At 48.3% G+C, this 21521-nt stretch overlaps 1 protein-coding gene across 2 annotated transcripts; it reads left to right on the top strand.

Annotated features, from left to right (window-relative positions):
• Positions 1–2676: 2676 nt before the first annotated feature.
• Positions 2677–21061, top strand: LOC140207247 (oxidized low-density lipoprotein receptor 1-like). 2 transcript variants are annotated; one of them, XM_072275690.1, is made up of 7 exons: positions 2677–3144; positions 7616–7726; positions 13284–13400; positions 15019–15285; positions 16646–16788; positions 19612–19676; positions 20273–21061. In XM_072275690.1, the coding sequence occupies exons 1-7, from the start codon at positions 3093–3095 to the stop codon at positions 20469–20471; spliced, it is 954 nt and encodes a 317-aa protein (XP_072131791.1). In that variant the 5' UTR covers positions 2677–3092; the 3' UTR covers positions 20472–21061. The 2 variants fall into 2 exon arrangements, with proteins under 2 accessions (XP_072131791.1, XP_072131792.1); XM_072275691.1 differs by lacking the exons at positions 19612–19676; positions 20273–21061 and adding an exon at positions 18395–18921.
• The last annotated feature ends 460 nt before the right edge of the window (positions 21062–21521 follow it).

Here is a 21521-nt window from a genome sequence, read left to right as displayed (position 1 = left end):
TTTAGCGCTGTTGCAGACTGGGAAATATGATGTTGCATGCATTACTGAATGATGGCTGCAGGAGCGATTCCCATGGGTATCGGATTGCTTAACCAATAGAAAACAGAGAATGGGATACATGGGTGTCACTCTGTTTCGCAATCAGTGATGAGCAGTGTGCGCGAGGGTCGGTGCTGGGTACGCGACTGTTCACGATATACATTAATAGTCTGGAAGAGGGGATCCAGTGTCGTGAATCTGGGTTTTCTGATGATACTAAATTGATTGGAAAAGCAACGTGTGTAGAAGATACTGAGAGTCTGCAGAGAGATATAGATAGGTTGACAATAGACAATAGACAATAGGTGCAGGAGTAGGCCATTCGGCCCTTCGAGCCAACACCGCCATTCACTGTGATCATGGCTGATCAATCACAATCAGTATCCAGTTCCTGCCCTATCCCCATATACTTCGCCTCCGCTATCTTTAAGAGCTCGATCCATCTCTTTCTTAAAAGCATCCAGAGACTTGGCCTCCACAGCCTTCTGGGGCATAGCATTCCATACATCCACCACTCTCTGGGTGAAAAAGTTTTTTCCTCAACTCCGTTCTAAATGGCCTATCCCTAATTCTTAAACTGTGGCCTCTGGTTCTGGACTCACCCATCAGTGGGAACATGCTTCCTGCCTCCAGCGTGTCCCATCCCTTAATGAGCTTATATGTTTCAATAAGATCCCCTCTCAGCCTTCTGAATTCCAGAGTATACAAGCCCAGTAGCTCCAATCTTTCGGCATATGACAGTCCCGCCATGCCGGGAATTAACATTGTGAACCTACGCTGCACTCCCTCAATAGCAAGAATGTCCTTCCTCAAATTTGGAGACCAAAACTGCACACAGTACTCCAAGTGTGGTCTCACCAGGGCCCTGTACAGCTGCAGAAGGATCTCTTTGCTCTTGTACTCAATTCCCCTTGCTATGAAGGCCAGCATGCCATTAGCTTTCTTCACTGCCTGCTGTACTTACATGCTTGCTTTCAGTGACTGATGTACAAGAACACGTACATCTCGTTGTACTTCCCCTTTTCCTAACTTGACTCAATTTAGATAATAATCTGCCTTCTTGTTCTTACCACCAAAGTGGATAACTACACATTTATCCACATTAAATTGCATCTGCCACGCACCTGCCCACTCACCCAGCCTGTCCAACTACCCTGCATTCTCAGAACATCCTCCTCATATTTCACACTACCACCCAGCTTGTGTCATCAGCAATTTTGCTAATGTTACTTTTAATCCCTTCATCTAAATCATTAGTATATATTGTAAACAGCTGCATGCCCAACACTGAACCCTGCAGTACCCCGCTGGTAACCGCCTGCCATTCCGAAAGGGACCCATTAATCGCTAAGCTGCGTGGGTGAGGGTCTGGCAGATGGAGTACAACGTTGGTAAAAGGGATGTCACCCACTTTGGAAGGAAAAATGGGAGAGCAGTTTATTATTTAAATGGTAAAAATTGCAGCTTGCTACTGTGCAGAGGGACTCACAAGCTCCTGTGCATGAATCACAAAGGGCTGGTTTGCAGGTGCAGCAGGCTGTCAGGAAGGCAGATAACCATATATAGTTATATGGTTATATGGAATGCTGGCATTCATAGCGAGAGGGGCTGAATTTAAGAGCAGGGACGTTATGCCGCAACTGTTCACGGTACTACTGAGGACACACCTGTAGTATGCGTGCAGTACCAGTCGCCGTACTTGCGGAACAATGTAGCGGATTTGGAGGCGGTGCAGATGAAGCTCACCAGGTTAATTCCAGAGATGAGGGGATAAGACAATAAGGGGAGACTGAGTCACCTGGGACTGTATTCACTCATTCACTCAGGAGGGGAGAGAGGTAGGAGGGAAAGAGAGAGGGAGGAATGCTGGGAGGGAAAGCGGAGAGTGAGGAGATGTTGGAGAAGAACAAGAGTGAGATACAGGAGAAGGAGAGAGAGGACAGAAAAAGAAGAGAGAGAGAGAGAGGGAGTGAGAGAGAGTGAGAGAGAGAGAGAGAGTGAGAGAGAGAGAGAGAGAGAGAGAGAGAGAGAGAGAGAGAGAGAGAGAGAGAGAGAGAGAGAGAGGGGAGAGAGAGAATGCCATGGTATAAAGTAGGAAAGAGAGAGTGCGCCACTGGACAAGGAAGGCGGAGAAAGTCTGTGGAGGGAACTAGTTTCGAGGGGAGATGTTACCCCACTCGGAGGAGGAGGGCTTATTCACCACGGTGGGGGTTTGACCTGGGGCCGTGCTTTCTCGCAGACTGCAGATCTGACGGTCCGGCGATTAGCAGGAGCAGTGGCTGCGTCGGACGCGTAAACCAGGAACCAACGGTGGATGCACATCTCCCCGAAAACACAGGTTCGATATGAGTGACACAAGTCTCTCCTTCATTTCCTACTGTCCTTATTATCTTATCCCTCCTTTCCATTTCTTTTCTCCTTCCCTACACATTTTTTTCCTCTCAACGTCCTTCGTCTACATTTCTCTCCTTCAACCCTCCCCACGCATCTCTCTGCCCTCTCTTTAGTGCTCCATTTGCCCCTCCCTCTGCTCCTCCCCGCTCCCTCTCATTCCGTTTCTCTCTCTCCCTCTTGTTCTCCAGTTCACCGCCATCTTTTCTCTCTCTCTCTCCCAATCTCTCCAAATCTCCTCACCCTCTATTTCTCTACCTCACTCCGTCCTCCTCCCGTTTACCATCTTCTACACACTTACTTTCCCTTCTTTCCCATCTCTCACTCCACAGTCTCCCTCCTCTCAGCTCCTGTAGCATCTGTACACTGCCGCCCACTTCTCTCTGTCTCTGCAGATTCCCAATCGGTCTCCTCCCTTCCCTCCCCTTACTCCACACTTTCAACACTCCCCACTCCCCTCCAGTCTAATATCGCTCGGCCTCCCTCTCCAACATCCTCTTTCTCTGTGCTCCCCGCACTTCCTCTCCCTGCTCTGCCTTCATCTCTGTGTCAGCTGTCCATCTGGTGTTTGCTGGAGTCGGACCGCCTTATCGACACGGACTTCCTCTAATAACGGCTCCTTCCCCTTCGTGAGCTCAGAGACACAGAGAGTCCTGAACAAGATGGACGTGAATGTGGAGCTCGCCGAAATGGGCCCGCAGTCTCCTTCAAACGGTGAGTGGGGCAGTAAAACGGAGGCGGGGGGGGGGGTGTGGAGAGATAGATCCATTCTGTATTCATAGAAACACAGAAACATAGAGAATAGGTGCAGAAGTAGGTCACTCGGCCCTTCGAGCCTCATCGGCATTCAGTATGATCATGGCTGATCATCCAACTCAGAACCATGTACCAGCCTTCCCTCCATACCCCCTGATCCCTTTAGCCACAAGGGCCATATCTAACTCCCTCTTAAATATAGCCAATGAACTGGCCTCAACTGTTTCCTGTGGCAGAGAATTCCACAGATTCACCACTCTCTGTGTGAAGAAGTTTTTTCCTCATCTCAGCCCTAAAAGGCTTCCCCTTTATCCTCAAACTGTGACCCCTCGATCTGGACACTTCCAACATCGGGAACAATCTTCTTGCATCTAGCCTATCCAATCCCTCTAGGATTTTATACGTTTCGATAAGATCCCTCCTCAATCTTCTATATTCCAACGAATATAAGCCTAGTCGATCCGGTCTTTCATCATATGAAAGTCCTAACATCCCAGGAATCAATCTGCTGAACCTTCTTTGTCCTCCCTCTATGGCAAGGATGTCTTTCCTCAGATTAGGGGACCAAAACTGCACACAATACTCCAGGTGTGGTCTCACCAAGGCCTTGTACAACTGCAGTAGTACCTCCCTAATCCTGTACTCGAATCCTCTTGCTATAAATGCCAGCATACCATACGCCTTTTTCACCGCCTGCTGTACCTGCATGCCCACTTTCAATGACTGGTGTATAATGACACCCTGGTCTCGTTGCACCTCCCCTTTTCCTTTCGGCCACCATTCAAATAATAAACTGTTTCCCTGTTTTTGCCACCAAAGTGGATAACCTCACATTTATCCACATTAAATTGCATCTGCCATAAATTTGCCCACTCACCCAACCTATCCAAGTCACTCTGCATCCACTTAGCATCCTCCTCACAGCTAACACTGCCGCCGAGCTTCGTGTCATCCGCAAACTTGGAGATGCTGCATTTAATTCCCTCATCTGAGACGTTAATATATATTGTAAACAACTGGGATCCCAACACTGAGCCTTGCGGTACCCCACTAGTCGCTGCCTGCCATTCTGAAAACGTCCCTTTTGTTCCCACTCTTCGCTTCATGTCTGCCAACCAATTCTCTATCCACATCAATACCCTACCCCCAATACCGTGTGTTTTAAGTTTGCACACTAACCTCCTGTGTGGGACCTTGTCAAAAGCATTTTGAAAATCCAAATATACCACATCCACTGCTTCTGCTCTATCCACTCTACTAGTTACATCCTCAAAAAAATTCTATAAATTCGTCAGACACGATTTTCCTTTCACAAATCAATGCTGACTTTGTCCGATGATTTCACCGCTTTCCAACTGTGTTGTTATCACATCCTTGATAACTGACTCTAGCATTTTCCCCACCATCAATGTTAGGCGAACCGGTCTATAATTCCCCGGTTTCGAGGATCCTCCCACCGCCCCGGGGCCCGGCGAACTGTCAATCACTGCACAGACAGGTCAGAGGTCGCAGTAATGACGTCATTCTGGAGCGTTTCACGAGTCATGCACCCAAGTCTCCAATACCTAATGCTTCTGAACAGAGCACTCGTTCCATAGACGGACCACCATCTGGGTAACAAAAAGTTGTCACTCGGCTGCCCAAGTAAATCTGTTTCCCCTCTCATCTTCGCCCTGGACGCTGTGGTCCTCGATTCTCCAGGCCTGGAGAATGTGATTGTGCTCATTTACTCGATCTGTGCCCCTCGTGCTTTGTACACCTCAGTAAGGTCATCCTTGAGCTCAACATAAAGACCCAACCTGCCCGACTTCTCTCAGTAATTCAGTCCCTGGCGTCCAGTCAATATCTGCAACTCTTTCCAGCTCAAAGTGTTGCAAGACTCAGCTAATAATGATCAGGGAGGCACAGGGCGATCTGTATTTGCCGTCAAGTACCCGTATTGTCTAATCTGACAAATAGATAAAATACGAAATATTTCCTCCGCACCAGCTTATTTTTCAGCCAGCCATTCTTGTTTGGCAGTCAGCCATTCTTGTTTGGCGTGGTGTCAGGATTGGTCTCCTTTCAGATTAACCAGGCCTCGAGCCTTTTTTTTTCACCCTCAACCCGGCACGGATGGAAAGCGTGCCCGGGGGGTGGGGTGTTGGTGGATGTGGCCCGTCTTGGATTCGAACTCGGGAACTTTCGCTCCGGATCCGGCGCTGATGCTATTGCGTCACTAGCCGGCCGCCGTACCAGCGAAGTTATCCTGACCTTTCATGCTCGGTCAAAGTACAGAAAAGTTATTACTAGGTACAAAGGAGTTTTTGCTGCTGGCCACATGTTCTTCGTAGGCGTTTTGACTTTCCACATGTCCAAGATTTAGTTGTTCTGTTTCTCAGTGACCTCTGGCAGCAAACTTGAAACGTCTTTTTTTCCGAAATCATGAATTGCATTCCAGTGTCATTGGCTAGTGGTCACGTGTCTGACTTTAACACATTTCCATTGGCCCTACTCCATTTAATCTCCATTTAGCAGCAAGTCACAATCTGTAATTTATGGCTCGCAGACCAACATTCACAATTCCGCGTGTTCTACCCAATCAAATAACGCCTCACAAATGACGTCTTATTTGGAAATGATCCCTTAGTTCAGGAGATTGCCTGTGACATCACTGTGTCTACTTTAAATTTCGCATCAACCAAGCGACTAACACACAAAATGGAGAACACAATCTCTTCTTGAAATGGCAGCCTCCCTCTCCTCCATCGTGACAGGAGCAAAGCCAGCTGCATCTATTGTCCCTGATTCATTTGATATCACCAATCTTCAACTGCATTTCTTTCTGGCCAGCAAATAATATCCTTCCGACAGCAGGGCGAGCAAAACTGGACCCCGTCCTCGAAGTGCAGCCTCGCCGACACCATGTTCATCTGCAACGGGGCCTCCCCATTCCTCTACTCGGTGTCCTTACTGATGAAGATCGGCGTGTCAGACGCCCTATTCACCGCCCTGTGTACCTGTGACTCCACTTTCAGAGATCCATGTACCTGCAGACCCGTGTCTCTTTGCTCCTCAACTCTCTCCAGGGACCCTCCAGTTCAGTGTGAACCTTTACCTTTGTTTGTCTTCCTGGAATATGAAAACAAATTAGTCAGTCAAATCTTCCTGGGCTCCACACCATTATACAGAATAGCCTATCAAGAGGAGGAATTAGTTAGACTTACTAGAGTCCCTATACTTTATCTCCACTGCCCTGCCCTCGTCAGCCTTCTTGGCTCCTCAGTCAGCTTGGTATGTTCCTGTAGGACCTCGCCCATCTTTCTCGAGGCACCACCGAAAGCATCCAATCACAATGCAGCTCGACTTGAGGGAAACTACTCCGTCCGTGACCGCAACTAAACTGCAGAGAGTCCAGGAAACAGCTCAGCAGATCAGGGGCACCAGTTTCAGCTCCACGGACTCTCTCGGCACTTCCCGCTGCGTCGCTACAGCAGACAGCCGAATAAAGATTCCCATCCACCCTGGATAATTGTATTACCCTATATCACCACCTATCGGTGGAAGATAGTAAAGCACGTTTCACCAGCCTCAAAGACAGTTTCTAACCTGCTTCATCAGACAATTTAATAGACCACTATTCTGATAAGTTGTATTCTTGACTTCAAAGTTTACCTCGCCGTCGCCCTTGCACCTTATTGACTGCATGAACTGCACTTCCTCTGTAACTGTGACACTTTACTCTGCATTCTGTTACTCTTTTACCCTGTTCTACTCCAATGAAGGGATCTATATCTGTGGCATTCCGCTGGGACCTCTTCTGTCTGTGATGTATATGCCGGGGTGGTGAGGAGTGAGGACAGTGGGAGAAACGGTGAGGAGGGAGCACAGTATAAATTAAAACACTCTCTCCCTTTTCTAACCTCATTCTCTTTCTCTCCTTCACTTGCCACTGTCCCTTTCTCTCACTCTTTACCTCTCTCTCCCTACCCTCTCTCCCTCTCTCCCTTTCCCCCTCCTTTATCACCCCGTCCCTCTCTCAAACTCTTTCCCCTACTGTCTCACACTGTTCCCTTATCTTCACCCTCTCCGCTCACTGTCATCCCTTCCTGAACCACACTCGTTCTTCCCACTTCTCTGTGTGCCTGTATTCCGCTCATCTCCCCTCCACGCTTTCCGCTCCGCTCTATCCAGCTCTATCTCCCTCTCCCCGATGGTTTCTCCTCTCGCTCTTTCCCCTCTCTAATACTATCTTCTCTCTCTTCTCCATCCTTCTCCCACAGTTCTCCGCACACTCTCCCTTCTCAATCACCCTCTCTTTCAGCCCCCATCCTCCTCGCTTACCCCCTCTCTCTTCTGCTGTCTCTTCTCTCTCTCCGCGACTCTCTCCCCCATTTTCTACCCCTTTCTCAATCTCTCCCTAATCTGCCTGTCTGACTTTCTCTCCCAGACGGCCTGACCGCCACCAGCCCAGAGTTGAACATTGGGGAAGACATCGATGAGCGCGAGGATCCTCCCATTGCCTCGGGATCCGGAGGGATGCCAACCACTGCACAAACAGGTCAGAGTTCACAGTAGTGATGTCATTCGCTCAAGATATTCAAATTTATAATTAGAAACATAAATACATAGAACACCTACAGCGCAATACAGAGCCTTCGGCCTACAGAGTTGTGCCGAACATGTCTCTACTTTAGAAATTACTACGCTTACCTATACCCCTCTAATTGACTAAGCTCCATGTACCTATCCAAAAGTCTCTAAAAATACCCTGTCGTATACTCCTCCACCACCGTTGCCGGCAGCCCAATCCACGCACTCACCACTCTCTGAGTAAAGAAGTTACCCCTGGCATCTCCTCTGTACCTACTCCCCAACACCTTGAACATGTGTCCTCTTGTGGCAACGATTTCAGCCCTGGGAAAAAGCCTCTGACTATCCACACGATCAATGCCTCTCATCATCCTATACACCTCTCTCAGATCACCGCTCATCCTCCGTCACTCCAAGGAGAAAAGGTCGTGTTCACTCAACCTATTCTCATACGGCATGCTTCCCAATCCCGGCCACATCCTTGTAAATTTCCTCTGCACCCTTTCTAGGGCTTCCACATCCTTCCTGTATTGAGGCGACCAGAACTGAGCACAGTACTCCAAGTTTGGCCGGGGTCCAATACATGCTTCAACAACTCCTCGCAGCTACTAAATTAAATTTCACTATTGATGAAGGCCGATCCACCATACGCCTTCTTAACGACAGGGTCAACCCGCGCAGCTCATTGGAGTTTGTTATGGACCCGGACCCCAAAATCCCTCCGATCCTCCACACTGCCAAGCGTCATAACATTAATATCATATTCTGCCATCATATTTGACCTACCACAATGAACCACATCACACTTACCTGGGTTGAACTCAATCTGCCACTTCTAAGCCCAGTTTTGCAGCATATCAATGCTTCGCAGTAACTTCTGACAGCCGTCCACACTATCCACAACACCTCCAACCTTTGTGACATCAGCAAACTTTCTAACCCTTCCCTCCATTTCCTGATCCAGGTCATTTATATAATTCACCAATAGCAGGGGACCCAACACAGATCCCTGAGGCACACGGTTGGTGACCAACCTACATGCAAAATGTGACCCGTCTACAACCTGACTTCTCCTTCTGTGGGCAAGCCATTTCTGGATCCACAAAACAATGCCCCCTTGGATACAATGCCTCCATACTATCTCAATAAGCCTTGCATGCGGTACCTTATCAAAGGCCTTGCTGAAATCCATTTCCACTGCACCTACTGCTGTTCCTTCATCAATGTGTTTAGTCTCATCCTCAAAAATTTCAATCAGGCTTGTAAGGTATGAACTGCCTATGACAAATCCATGCTGACTACACCTAATCATGTTGTACGTTTCCAAATGTTCATAATTCCTGACTCTCAAGATCTTATCCATCAACTTACCAACTACTGAGGTCAAACTCTGTGGTCTATAATTTTTTTGAGCTATCTCAACTCAATTTCTTGAATAAATGAGCAATATACGCAACGCTCCAGTCCTCCGGAATCTCTCCCTCACCATTGATGATGCAAAGATCATCGGCAGAGGCTCAGCAATCTTCTCCCCCGCCTCACAGTAGCCTGGGGTACATCTCATCTGGTCCCGGCGATTTATCCAACTTAGTGTTTTCCAAAAGCTCCAACACATCCTCTTTCTTAATGCCTACATTCTCAAGCCTTTCAGCCTGTTGCAAGTCATCACTACAATCACCGAGGTCATTTTCCGTAGTGAATATTGAAATAAAGTTTTCAGTAACTTCCTTTGCTATTTCCTCCGGTTCCATACTCACTTTCCCACTGTCACATTTGATAGGTCCTTTTCTTTCGCGTCTTACCCCTTGCTCTTCACATGCTTGGACAATGCCTTTGGCGTTTCCTTGATCCTGCCCGCCAGCGCCTTCTCATGCCCCCTTCTGGGTCTCCTAATTTCCTTCTTAAGATTCTTCCTATCAGACTTATAATCTTCTCGAGCTCTAACATTACCGAGCTCTCTGAACCTTTTGTAATCGTTCCCTTTATTATCTTGTATATAAGATGACGAGAGGCATTGATGGTGTGGACAGTCAGTGGCTTTTTCCCCCAGGGCTGAAATGGTCGCCACAAGAGGACACAGTTTTAAGGTGCTGGGGAGTAAGTACGGGGGAGATGTCAGGGCTATGTTTTTCACTCAGAGAGTGGTGAGTGCGTGGAATGGGCTGCCGGCAACAGTGGTGGAGGCGGATACGATAGAGTCTTTTAAGAGACCTTTGGATTGCGACATGGAGCTCAGTAACATACAGGGGTATAGGTAAGCCCAGAAATTTCTAAGGGAGGACATGTACGTCACAACTTGTAGGCCGAAGGGCCTATATTGTGCTGTAGGTTTTCTATTCTATTCTGTTCTATTCTTTTCCCTTTGACTGGAATAATTCATCTGCCTCGACCACTTTCCTGGGAGCTCATTGCACCTCCAGACTGTGCTGTTTATAAATAATCGGGATTAATTTGTAGATGGGTGCGTTGCTCAGTTTCATGAGTTGCACGATGCGACGATTCAGTGATATGAAGAACAACAGGATGACAGGACCGTTTAGAGATAAAGTTGGGAAGATGTTCCTGGAGTCTGTGGAAGCGAGAGAGGTCCTCAATGAATGTTTCTCGACGGTATTCGCCAATGAGAGGGAACTTGATGACGGTGCGGACAACATGAGGGAGGTTGATGCTCTGAAGTATGTAGATATCAAGGCATAGGAGGTGTTGGAGTTGTTAAAATCCATTAGGACGGATAAGTCCCTGGGGCCTGACAGAATATTCCCCAGGCTGCTTAACGAGGCGAGGGAAGGGATTGCTGAGCCTTTAGCGAGGAACATTATGTCCTCGTTGTCTAAGGGAATGGCACCGGAGGATTGGAGGCAATGAGGTTTGTCCCCTTGTACAAAAAAGGTTGTATGGATAGTCCGGTTAATTGTAGACCAGTGAGCCTCACGTTGGTGGTGGGAAAACGATTGGAAATGATTCTTAGAGAAAGGATCTATGGGCATTTAGAGAATCATGGAAGAGTCAGCATGGCTTTGTGAAGGATAGATTGTGTCTAACAATCCTGATAGAGTTATTTGAAGAGGTGACCAGGCATATAGATGAGGGTAGTGCAGTGGATGTGATCTATATGGATTTTAGTAAGGCACTTAACAAGGATCCACACGGTAGGCTTATTCAGAAAGTCAGAAGACATGGGATCCAAGGACGTTTTACCAGGTGGATTCAGAATTGGTTTGCCTGCAGAAGGCACAGTGTCATAATGGAAGGAATACATTCTGATTGGAGGGTTGTGACTAGTGGTGTCCCACAAGGATCGGTTCTGGGATCTCTACTTTTCGTGATAACGATATGGATGTTGGGGTAGCAGGGTGTGTTGGCAAGTTTGCAAACGAGACAAAGGTTGGAGGTGCTGTAGATAGTGTAGAGGATTGTCGAAGATTGCAGAGAGACATTTATGGGATGCAGAAGTCGGCTGAGAAGAGGCAGATGGAGTTCAGCCCGCAGAAGTGTGAGGTGATACACTTTGGAAGGACAAACAGCAAGGCAGAGTGCAAAGTAAATGGCAGGAAACTTGATAGTGTGGAGGAGCAGAGGGCTCTGGGGGTGCATGTCCAGACATCCCTGAAAGTTGCTTCACAGGTAGATAGGGTAGTTAGGAAAGCGTATGAGGTGTTAGCTTTCATCAGTCGAGGAATAGAGTTTTAAGAGTCGTAAGGTAACCATGCAGTTCTATAAAACTTTGGCTAAGCCACACTTGGGGTACTGTGTCCAATTTTGGTCGTCTCACTACTGCAAGGACGTGGAAGCATTGGAAAGGGTACGGGCAAGATTTACCAGGATGCTGCCTGGTTCAGAGAGTATGGATTATGATCAGATATGAAGGGAGCTAAGGCTTTACTCCTTGGAGAGAAGGACTATTAGAGGAGATATGAAAGACGTATACAAGATATCAAGAAGAATAGATGGAGTGCCTCTTCCCCAGGGCCTCACTGCTCAATTGTAGAGGTCATGGATTTAATGTAAGGGGTGGGAAGTTCAAGGGGGATATTAGAGGAAGTATTTTTACTCAGAGAGTGGTTGGTGCGTGGAATACACTGCCTGAGTCAATGGTGGAGGCAGACAGTAGTGAAATTTAAGAGACTAGTGGACATGTATATGGCGGAATTTAATGTTTAGCGTTATGTGGAAGGCAGGGTTTGAGAGTCGCACAACATTGTGGGCCGAAGGGCCTGTACTGTGCTGTATTATTCTATGTTCTATGGGTGTCATTGTGGATCGTGTTGAAAACTGGCAAAAATATTCAATGGGACATAAATCAGTCACAGATACGGTTGGAGAAATGACAGAGTTAAGTCCGTCATGTATCCAAAGTGTGAAAAAAAGAACAAAGCGGGCAAACAGTAATAGAACTGTGAACAAATAATAATCTCTGAATCCAGACGGCCAATAGTCCGTAGATCGCATGTATCATAATCTTGTGGTCTCCTGGACCTGATGGAATACACCCTCGGGCTGTGAAGGAATTGGGCGGAGAGATTGCCGAGGCATCAGGAGTTCCACAGGGGGCGGTGTTGGGACGGCTGATCTTTACGATGTTTGTCAATGATTTAGGCGATAGGATTCATGGATTTCTTGTATAAATTTCCGATGATAAAAAGATATGTGGATGAGCAGCTGGTGTTGAGGAAACAGAGAGACTTAGACAGTTTAAAGGAATGGAAAAAGACGTGCCAAATGAAATGCGATGCTGGAAACTGTATGATCATGCACTATTGTGGATGAAATAAGCACGCAGATTACTATTTGAATGATGAGAGAATTCAAAATGCCGAAATGCAAAGGGACTTGGAAGTACTGGTGCAAGGTACCCTAAAGGGTAATCTCCAGGTTCATTGGGTGGTGGAAAAAGCGAAAGAAATGTTGACATTCATTTCTAAAGGTCTAGAATGTAAGAACTGCAATGTGATGTTGAGGCATCAAAAAGCACCCCTGAGACCACAGTTAGAGTATTGTGTGCAGTTTTCGGCTCCTGATATATACTGACATAAGACATGGTTCAGAAAAGATCTCGATGAGGAACATCTGGCAGCTCTTGGGCTGCCTTCCCTGGAGCTGAATAGAATGAGGGGGGACCTCATTGAAACTTTTCCAATGTTGAAAGGCCTGAACAGATTAGATATGGAAATGTTATTTCCCATGGTAGCGGGGTCTAGGACAAGAGGGCACGACTTCAGGATTGAAGGGCGTCCTTTTAGAACTTAGATGCGGTGAAATTCGTTTCGTCAGAGGGTGTTAAATCCGTGGATTTTCTTTACCACAAGCAGCTGTGGAAGCCAAGTCATTGGGTGCATTTAAGGTAGAGATAGATACGTTCTTGATTAGCTAACGTTTCAAAGGGTATGGGGAGAAGGCAGGCGAGTGGGGATGACTGGTAGAATTAGATCAGCCCATGATTCAATATCCGAGAAGACTCGAAGGTCCGAATGTCCTACGTCTGCTCCCATATCATATGGTCCTATGGCCGTATGGTCTCTCCACAGGTGCGCATGAACAGGAGTCGAAACTGAAGATCGGAAATAGACCGTTCCGTCTGATCTGCCTACTCTGTCTAGTCACGTCCGCCCTCATCTTGATAGTGATCGGACTCTCGATCCATGGTGAGTGGAACGATCTCCGTGTGGAGTCAGACCATAAATAAAGAGAGTGGAATAAATTGTTATTGTAAAACACCACAGCGACACCGACACGTCCCTTACTGTAACAAGGATTAAAACCGACCACCATATCACGGACACATCCCTAACCGTGATAAAGACACGGTCTTCACCTGAACACAATGAAGACACACCCTGACACCGTCACGCCATTCACCATAACATGAACAATGCTGTCACTGTAGCACTGTCACGATCATCCACGAGACACAGATACACTGCTGACCGCAGCACGGATGCGGAACATCGCCGTGACAACACGTGGCAGTCACACTGACCGCAACGTAACACTCACTGTAACATCGACATGCCCCTGACCGTATCACTGATAAACTCCTCAAGGCGACACCGAAACGCACCTCACAATGACACCGAAACCCTCTTCACTCTGACACTGAGGTACCGTACACCGTGGCACCTTCACATTCCTCAACGTGATCCTCTCAGCACCGCCTCATGACAAAGACCCACACGTCACTGTAACAGCCCTTACCGAGACAGTATCACCGCTCAACATAACACCGATGCACCGCTCACTGAGGCAATTACACAGAACATAGAACATAGAACACAGACTAGTACAGCACAGTACAGGCTCTTCGGCCCACAATGTTGTGCCGAACCTCAAACCCTGCCTCCCATATAAGCCCCCACTTTAAATTTCCTCCAGATGCCTGTCTAGTAGTCTCTTAAACTTCACTAGTGTATCTGCTTCCACCACTGACTCAGGCAGTGCATTCCACGCACCAACCACTCTCTGAGTAAAAAACCTTCCTCTAATATCCCCCTTGAACTTCCCACCCCTTACCTTAAAGCCATGTTCTCTTGTATTGAGCAGTGGTGCCCTGGGGAAGAGGCGCTGGCTATCCACTCTATCTATTCCTCTTATTATCTTGTACACCTCTATCATGTCTCCTCTCATCCTCCTTCTCTCCAAAGAGTAAAGCCCTAGCTCCCTTAATCTCTTATCATAATGCATACTCTCTAAACCAGGCAGCATCCTGGTAAATGTCCTCTGTACCCTTTCCAATGTTTCCACATCCTTCCTATAGTGAGGTGACCAGAACTGGACACAGTTCCCACACCTCATTCTGACACTGTCACACGCACCGTGGCCATGACATGCCTCTCACCGTGACACAGACACACCCCTCTCTGTGAGAGTAGCACACCCCACACCATGACACAGTTACTCCACTCACCGTGACGTCACAAGGTCCCTCACTCTGACATTTCCCTCGCCGTGACATCGGGATTCACTTCATTGTGACCCGGCACAACTCTCGCCGGGGCTCAGAAACACCTATCACAGTGACACCGACACGTCCCTCACTGCAACTCGAATATGCACCTCACGATACTGCCGCAGACACCCAATATAACAACAAAACCTTCACTGGGGCATTGATAAACCCCTCAGCGTGAAACGACACGCCGACGCCTCTCACTGTGACACCATTCACCGTGACACTGGCATAACACTCTCTGTGACCCGCTCGGTAGCATGATGCTGACTCACGTGTTACTGTAAACGCTAAACATCCTTCACCATCTCTCTCAGTATCACAGATTCGTCAGTCTCAGACCGCCCTCGACCAAAACTGCCATGAGTTAAACTCAACCCTTCAAACCAAGGTCTCTGAGATATCCCACCTGAATCACTCCGAGAAAACCTGTCTCAAGAATCTTACTGCGCTCAAAACCAATCTGTCCGTTCTTGTACGAATGCACAACGATCTCCGGCACCAGATCACTGAGATAAAAACGAAGCTCAGATCCGTCAAGAACAGCATGGCTCAAATCTGTGAATTCTTGATCAGCAGAAGAGGTGAGGCGTCATCCCCCTCATTAACCCGCTCTTCACCACAGACCAGGCATAGAGAGAGGAAGCGTCACTCTGTGCTTGACATCGGGAGTGAGTGAAGAGATGTTATGGAAGGGGATTCACTCTGTGTTTGACCGGTGAGTGTGTGATGGTGTTGCGTGGAGGAAGTTTCACTTTATTACTGAACCCAGGAGAGTGTGATTGGACGTTGTGGAGGTGGTGTCACTCTGTGTCTCCCCACGGGATTGTGAGACGTAACATTACTGCTTCACGCTATGTCTGGCTCCGGGAATCACTGATGTGACGGTATGGATCCAGCTTCACCCTGTTTCTGACAGGCGGGTTGTATGATATGACAGGATCCAGAGAGCTTCACCCCATGTCTAATCAATGAATGGTGTTGTGACACCGTGGAGAGAGAGTTTTACTCTGAATCCGGGAGTGTGCGACGGGACGGTGCAGAGGGGGCTTCACTCTGTGTCTGACCCCAGGAGTGTGTGATGGGACGGTGCAGAGGGAGATTCACTCTGTGTCTGACCACGGGAGTGTGTGATGGGACGGTGCAGAGGGAGCATCACTCTGTGTCTGACACCGGGAGTGTGTGATGGGACGGTGTGGAGGGAGCTTCTCTCCATGTCTGATCCCGGAAGTGTGTGATGGAAAGGTGTGGAGGGATCTTAATCTATGTCTGACCACGGTGGTGAGTGATGGGACGGAGTGGAGGGAGCTTCACTCTGTGCCTGACCCTGGCTGGGTATGATGTAACAGTGTAAGGGAGTTCTACTCTGTGTTTGTCCACTGGATTCTGTGATGGGACAGTGCTGAAGGAGACTCCTTCGGTGTCTGGCAACGAGTTGCATGATTGGAAGTTGCGGAGGGAGCTAAAGTCTGCTCTCACTCCGAGAGTGTGTGACCGGACGCTGTGGATTCAAATTCGATTTGTGTCTATCCCTCAGGAAATCTGTGACAGCATGGCGGGAAGGAGCACGTAACTGACTCCTGAAGTTTGTGATGGGAAGCAGTTGAGGGACCGACACCCTGTGACGGGTTCCGAGAGTGTGTAATTGGGTGTCGTGTAGGGAGATTTAATTTGAGTCTGACACCAGGAGAGTGTAATGGGACATTGCGCATGAGCTTCAATTTCAGTCCGACCACGGGAATGCGTGATAGGAGGCTGTGCGGGGAGTTTGTATCAGACCCCGGGCACGTGTACTGGGGCAGTTCACTGGGAGCCTCAATCTGTGTGTGATCCTGGGAGTCTGTAATGGACGGTGTGGAGGAAGCTTCACTCCACCTCTGACTCCGGGAGTGTGCGATGGGAGCAATGGAGGGAGATTCACTGTTCTTCGTTCCTGATTTGCAGAGGAAAGGTGTCCTGGGAACTGGACCGAAAGCGCAGATCGGTGTTATTTCATATCCACCTTGGAGAAATCTTATGATGCAGCGAGGAATCATTGTTCAAACGTTGATGCAAGTCTCCTCGAAATCAATTCAAACAAGGAAAAGGTATGTGTCACACCGTGAGAAGCGATATGGAGAACAATCATACACTCCCGGGGTTTAACAAAGATTCAATCATTGCACACCGTCACCCACACATCCCGGGGATAGACACGGAGTGGAACTCCCTCCAGAATCAGAATCAGAATCAGGTTTATTTTCACCGGCATGTGACGTGAAACTTAACTTAGCAGCAGCAGTTCAATGCAACACATAATCCAGCAGAGAGAGAGAGAGAGAATAATAAAAATATAAAACATAATGAAAAAAACAACAACAAATCAATCACGTATATTAATTATTTAAATTGTGTAGAAAAAATGTTGTAAAAAGTGAAGTAATGTCCAAATCCTCAAAGTCCATTCAGGAATCGGATCGTGGAGGGGAAGAAGTTGCTCCTGAATTATTGAGTGTGTGCCTTCCGGCCTCTGTACCTCCTACCTGATGGTAACAGTGAGAAAAGGCCATGCCCAGGGTGGTAGAGGTCCTTAATAATGGACGCTGCCTTTCTGAGACAGTGCTCCCTGAAGATGTCCTGGGTACTTTGTAGGCTAATTCCCAAGATGGAGCTGACTAGAATTACGGACTTCTGTAGCTCCTCTTGGTCCTGTGCAGTAGCCCCTCCATACCAAACAGTGATACAGCCTGTCAGAATGCTCTACACGGTACAAATATAGAGCTTTTTGAGTCTGACAGAATTAAGTCCCTCCACACCGCCCCATCACACAGTACCGGGGTCAGACACAGAGTGAATCTCCCTCCACAAAGTCCCATCACACAGTCCAAGGATCAGACGCTGGGTCATTCCATCTCTGTCCCATCTCTTCACTTTTTCCTGCCGTCAGGCATGGAGAGAGGGTAATTGTTACCCTCAGGTTCGACCAGCATGCGTTTGGCTGGGGGTCGGGGGCAACACTGCCTCCGGCCCGGCCAAACTGAGAAATCTCGTTTGTGTGGATGTACCGTGATGTGTTGCCCGGTTACAAATCAATCCCACGAAATAACGAGCAGTGCACCGTATGCAATTAAACGATAGAGCTTCAGGGTTCTTAATTTAACTGTAGGGTCAGCATCGAAAACGAAGAGAAAAAGGGCCCGTTTTAACGAAACAGTCTAAAGCGCTCGCTGTAGCTCACTCTTTTCCCGTCCGTTCGTTCTCCATCAATTTCCCACGGGCGTCGTCACCTCTCGACTCCATTCCAAGTCCGCTCAAGCCTGCAGTCTCCGACTTCCCCGTTCTGGCATCGTCTCTCGGCATCTTTTCTCGAACAAAAGCCATGGAACCCAGGCTCCCGGACACACAAGAAATTAAATCATCCCCATCGTGGGAGGCCACACAGTCCCAAGGGCCCATTATCTCTAGTCAGAACAGCTCGAGAGAATCTATCTGTCAGCAGCTTCCAGCACAGACGACAGCCTGCTGCAGCTGCTGTGTTATACAAAATGCAGACCAGCCACAGCCCTGCAGAACCTCGCGTCATGCTGTCTTCAGCTTCTGAGAGACGGCGCACCGCACGATCTAGTTTATCTGTGCATGCTCATGCTCTTTCTATGCCTGATGCGAGACACTGGATAGAAGCTTCCTTCACTGTGCGATCAGAATGTGGAACAGCCTTCCAGATGCTGTGGTTGGAAACAACTGCGACGATGGGTCCAAGCCTTCAAGAGCCGGGTGCACAAACTCCTATCCTCTCTGGGAGGGAAGTCACATGCTTCTTCATAAGCGATCATGAAGGGGACCCGGATGGCAATGCTTGGTTTTTCGCAGGTAGGGTTAATACCTGACTTTCAAGAGCGCTTGTGAGTTATGTTCCGGCTGGACTTAATCCTTAAACTGCCGGAAAAAAGTGCGGGGAAAAAAAAAAAAAACAGGTGCTGTTTTATCCCGATAGGGATTAGTTGTTAGTTCCAAGTGCTCCCGTCACGTTTTGTCGCCCTAAAAACTTATCCTTCAATTTCTCTGAATTATGGACGTGTCGGGTTTCGGTGGGACTCAAGTGTAGACCAATGAATAATTTTTCACCAGGATTTATTAGCGACCACAAAGGCAACAGTCTTTCAAAAACAGAATGCAGACACGAATCCGAAATGGCAGGCAGAGGTCTTAACCAGAAAAGCCAGTCAGGCGAGAGCAGACAAATCCAGAGCGCACAGGCAAAAATCAGGTCCAAGAACGGGCAAAATCCAAGACGCAGAATCAGGCAAAATCGGTTGGCAGAAATCGCAATGACATGGGGAAAGACACAGGTCAGAACTGGGACGAACTGGCAGAGAATGCTAGTCAAGGCGGGGTTGAAATGGGCGGGGTAATGAGTGAAAATTAGAAACAGGTGGGCGCAAATGAGGAGACGAGCAGGTAATTGGAGAAATTCCAAAAAAAGGAAAGGGGCTGGGCCAGAACCCACATGGCCAGGTGAAAGATAACAGAAGTTAAAGACTGTCGTGATCCAGAGCTACCAGCAGAGGCCCTTCGACCCAGTGTCCAGGCCGGATCCTTTACAGGAGAACAACATAATTCCCTCTGTCCAGCGGAGGCCATCATAATCATCATGGCTCCAGTATTTCTACTACTTTTTAATGCTTCTTAAGAGTATATATGATATTTTTATGTTGTATCGCTGAGCAGCAGTGAACCACCTGTTTGGCCTTTCCGAGTTCTCTCTGGGAACTAGTTGACTTGAGCAGCATTTCTGATCTGGCTATTGTTCACGATCGCACTAAACAACAATAAAACCCCAAAACACTGCTGCTGCAGAGAAACCATTGCATCAGCAGTAACATTTCCCAGGGCGTTACATGCACAGTAATCGAAGAGATTTTATTTCACAGGATTTTGTTTCCAATTTTATCGACGATGAACACGGCTCCTACTGGATTGGAAAATGCGCAGACGGGTGAGGTTTGGACTGTTACGGGTCGTTGGTGTGGGAGTGACTCGAGGCCGTAGGGAAAGAGTCGGACGGTGGGGTTAGTTTTCAGACTGACACAAGGCCGTGGGGAGAGAGTGGGTCAGTGGGATAAGTTTGGAGACTGACACAGGTCCGTGGGGAGAGAGTCGGGCACTGATATTAGTTTGAGTACTGACACAGATCCGTGGGGAGAGAGTCGGGCACTGATATTAGTTTGAGTACTGACACAGATCTGTGGGGAGAGAGTGGGTCAGTGAGAGAAGTTTGGAGACTGATGCAGGGTTTTAGAGAGAGTGCGACAGTGGGATTAGTCTGCTGACTGATGCAAGGTTGGCGGGAAAGGGTGGTAGAGTGGGATTAGTTTGGAAACTGACTCGGTGCTGTCGGAGAGAGTGATGCAGTGGGATTCGCACGGCGATGTAGTCAGGGCTGTGGGGTGAGCGCGGTGTTATGGGATTAGTTAGAGACTGACATGGAGCTGTGGGGATAGCGCAAATTAGTGGGATTAGTTTGGCGACGGTCTCCGGTTGTCTGCTAGATCTGTTTTGTCTCTGTTGAAACTGTCTAACCCTCTTTCATAGGAATGTGACCTCTTATCTTCTCTACGAGATGTCCCATGGATCACCCAACTGCAGTAAGTCCCACTCGTACCAACAGAGTATCATTTTCGAAAGGAAACACAGATTCATCTGCGAGAAGTCTGCACTTTTATACCCTGATATTCCTGAAGAGATCCAACGTCTCTGTCCAGAACCTGACTGGCCGACTTCAATCATGTGACGACACTCCACGTCTCCGCATTCAATCTACCCCATTCTCACTCCCCCATAATTTCATCCATTCCTTCCCTCTCTACCCTCCCTCCTATCCTATTCTCCTCCTCTACTCGCATCGCCATTCTCCCCCACTACTCACACTCTCCCCATCTGCTCCACACTTCTCCCCTCCCTGTGCCGCTCTCCCCCGCCCCCGCGCAGTTACACCCCCTTTCTAATCCTCTTCTCTTCTTCCCCTTCTTCTCTCTAACTCATTCCCTTTCTCCCTCTTCCTCTCCTCCTCGGACCCCATTCTCCGCCTCTCCTCTCTCGGTTCCCTCCACCCACTCTCGCCTCAATTCTGTGCGCACTGGCCCTCAGTTCACCAACCCGGGGGAAAAAGACTGTGCACATTCACCCTGTATGTGCCTCTCCTGGCTTCATACCTACGCTTCAAGGAACGAAGTCCCATCCTTCTTGCTCTCTCTCCATAACTCAGACCCTCGAGTCCCGGCACCATCCTCGTAAATCTCCCTCTGCACTCTTTCCAGCTCAGTGACATCTTTCCTACAGCAGCGCGACCAGAACTGAACACCAAACTCCCAGCGCGGCCTCACCGACCTTTTGTACAACCACAACGTGGCTTCAGCGCGGTACAAAGATATAAAACTCACGACAATTGGGAAAATTAATAAATACTGCAAAAAGGTGAATACCGAGGGAGTGTTTAAGTGTTCAGGGAGCGTTCGCAATCTGATGTCGGAGGGGAGGCAACTGCTTGTAAATTGTTGAGTTTCCCGGCTCCTGTACCCCTCCCCGGTGGTACCGATGAGCACAGGGCATTTCCCGGCGGGAGATGGTCCTCGCTGCTGGATGCGGTCTTCCCAAGTCATTCCTTCTTCAACATGTCCACGATGGAGGAGAGGGTTGCGTCCGTGATGGAGCTGGCTGAGTCTAGAACCTTCTATGGTCCATGGCGACCCTCTGCGTTGCAGCCTCCACACCACGCGACCATGCGACAAGACAAAATGCTGACACCGTACATCCCTAGAAATGTGCGAGTCCGGTTTTGATG

This window comes from Mobula birostris, chromosome 13, assembly GCF_030028105.1.
Source record: "Mobula birostris isolate sMobBir1 chromosome 13, sMobBir1.hap1, whole genome shotgun sequence".
Classification (NCBI taxonomy): domain Eukaryota; kingdom Metazoa; phylum Chordata; class Chondrichthyes; order Myliobatiformes; family Myliobatidae; genus Mobula; species Mobula birostris.
Note: the sequence above shows the minus strand (reverse complement) of the source record. Positions and strands in the feature narration are given on the sequence as shown.

Bases quoted from the DNA above. Each gene is read 5' to 3' on its own strand.
- LOC140207247 (XM_072275690.1), top strand. From the start codon at position 3,093: ATGGACGTGAATGTGGAGCTCGCCGAAATGGGCCCGCAGTCTCCTTCA. The intron at 3,145-7,615 runs GTGAGTGGGGCA...TTTCTCTCCCAG, and splicing joins CCCGCAGTCTCCTTCAAACG to ACGGCCTGACCGCCACCAGC. The intron at 19,677-20,272 runs GTGAGGTTTGGA...CCTCTTTCATAG, and splicing joins ATTGGAAAATGCGCAGACGG to GAATGTGACCTCTTATCTTC.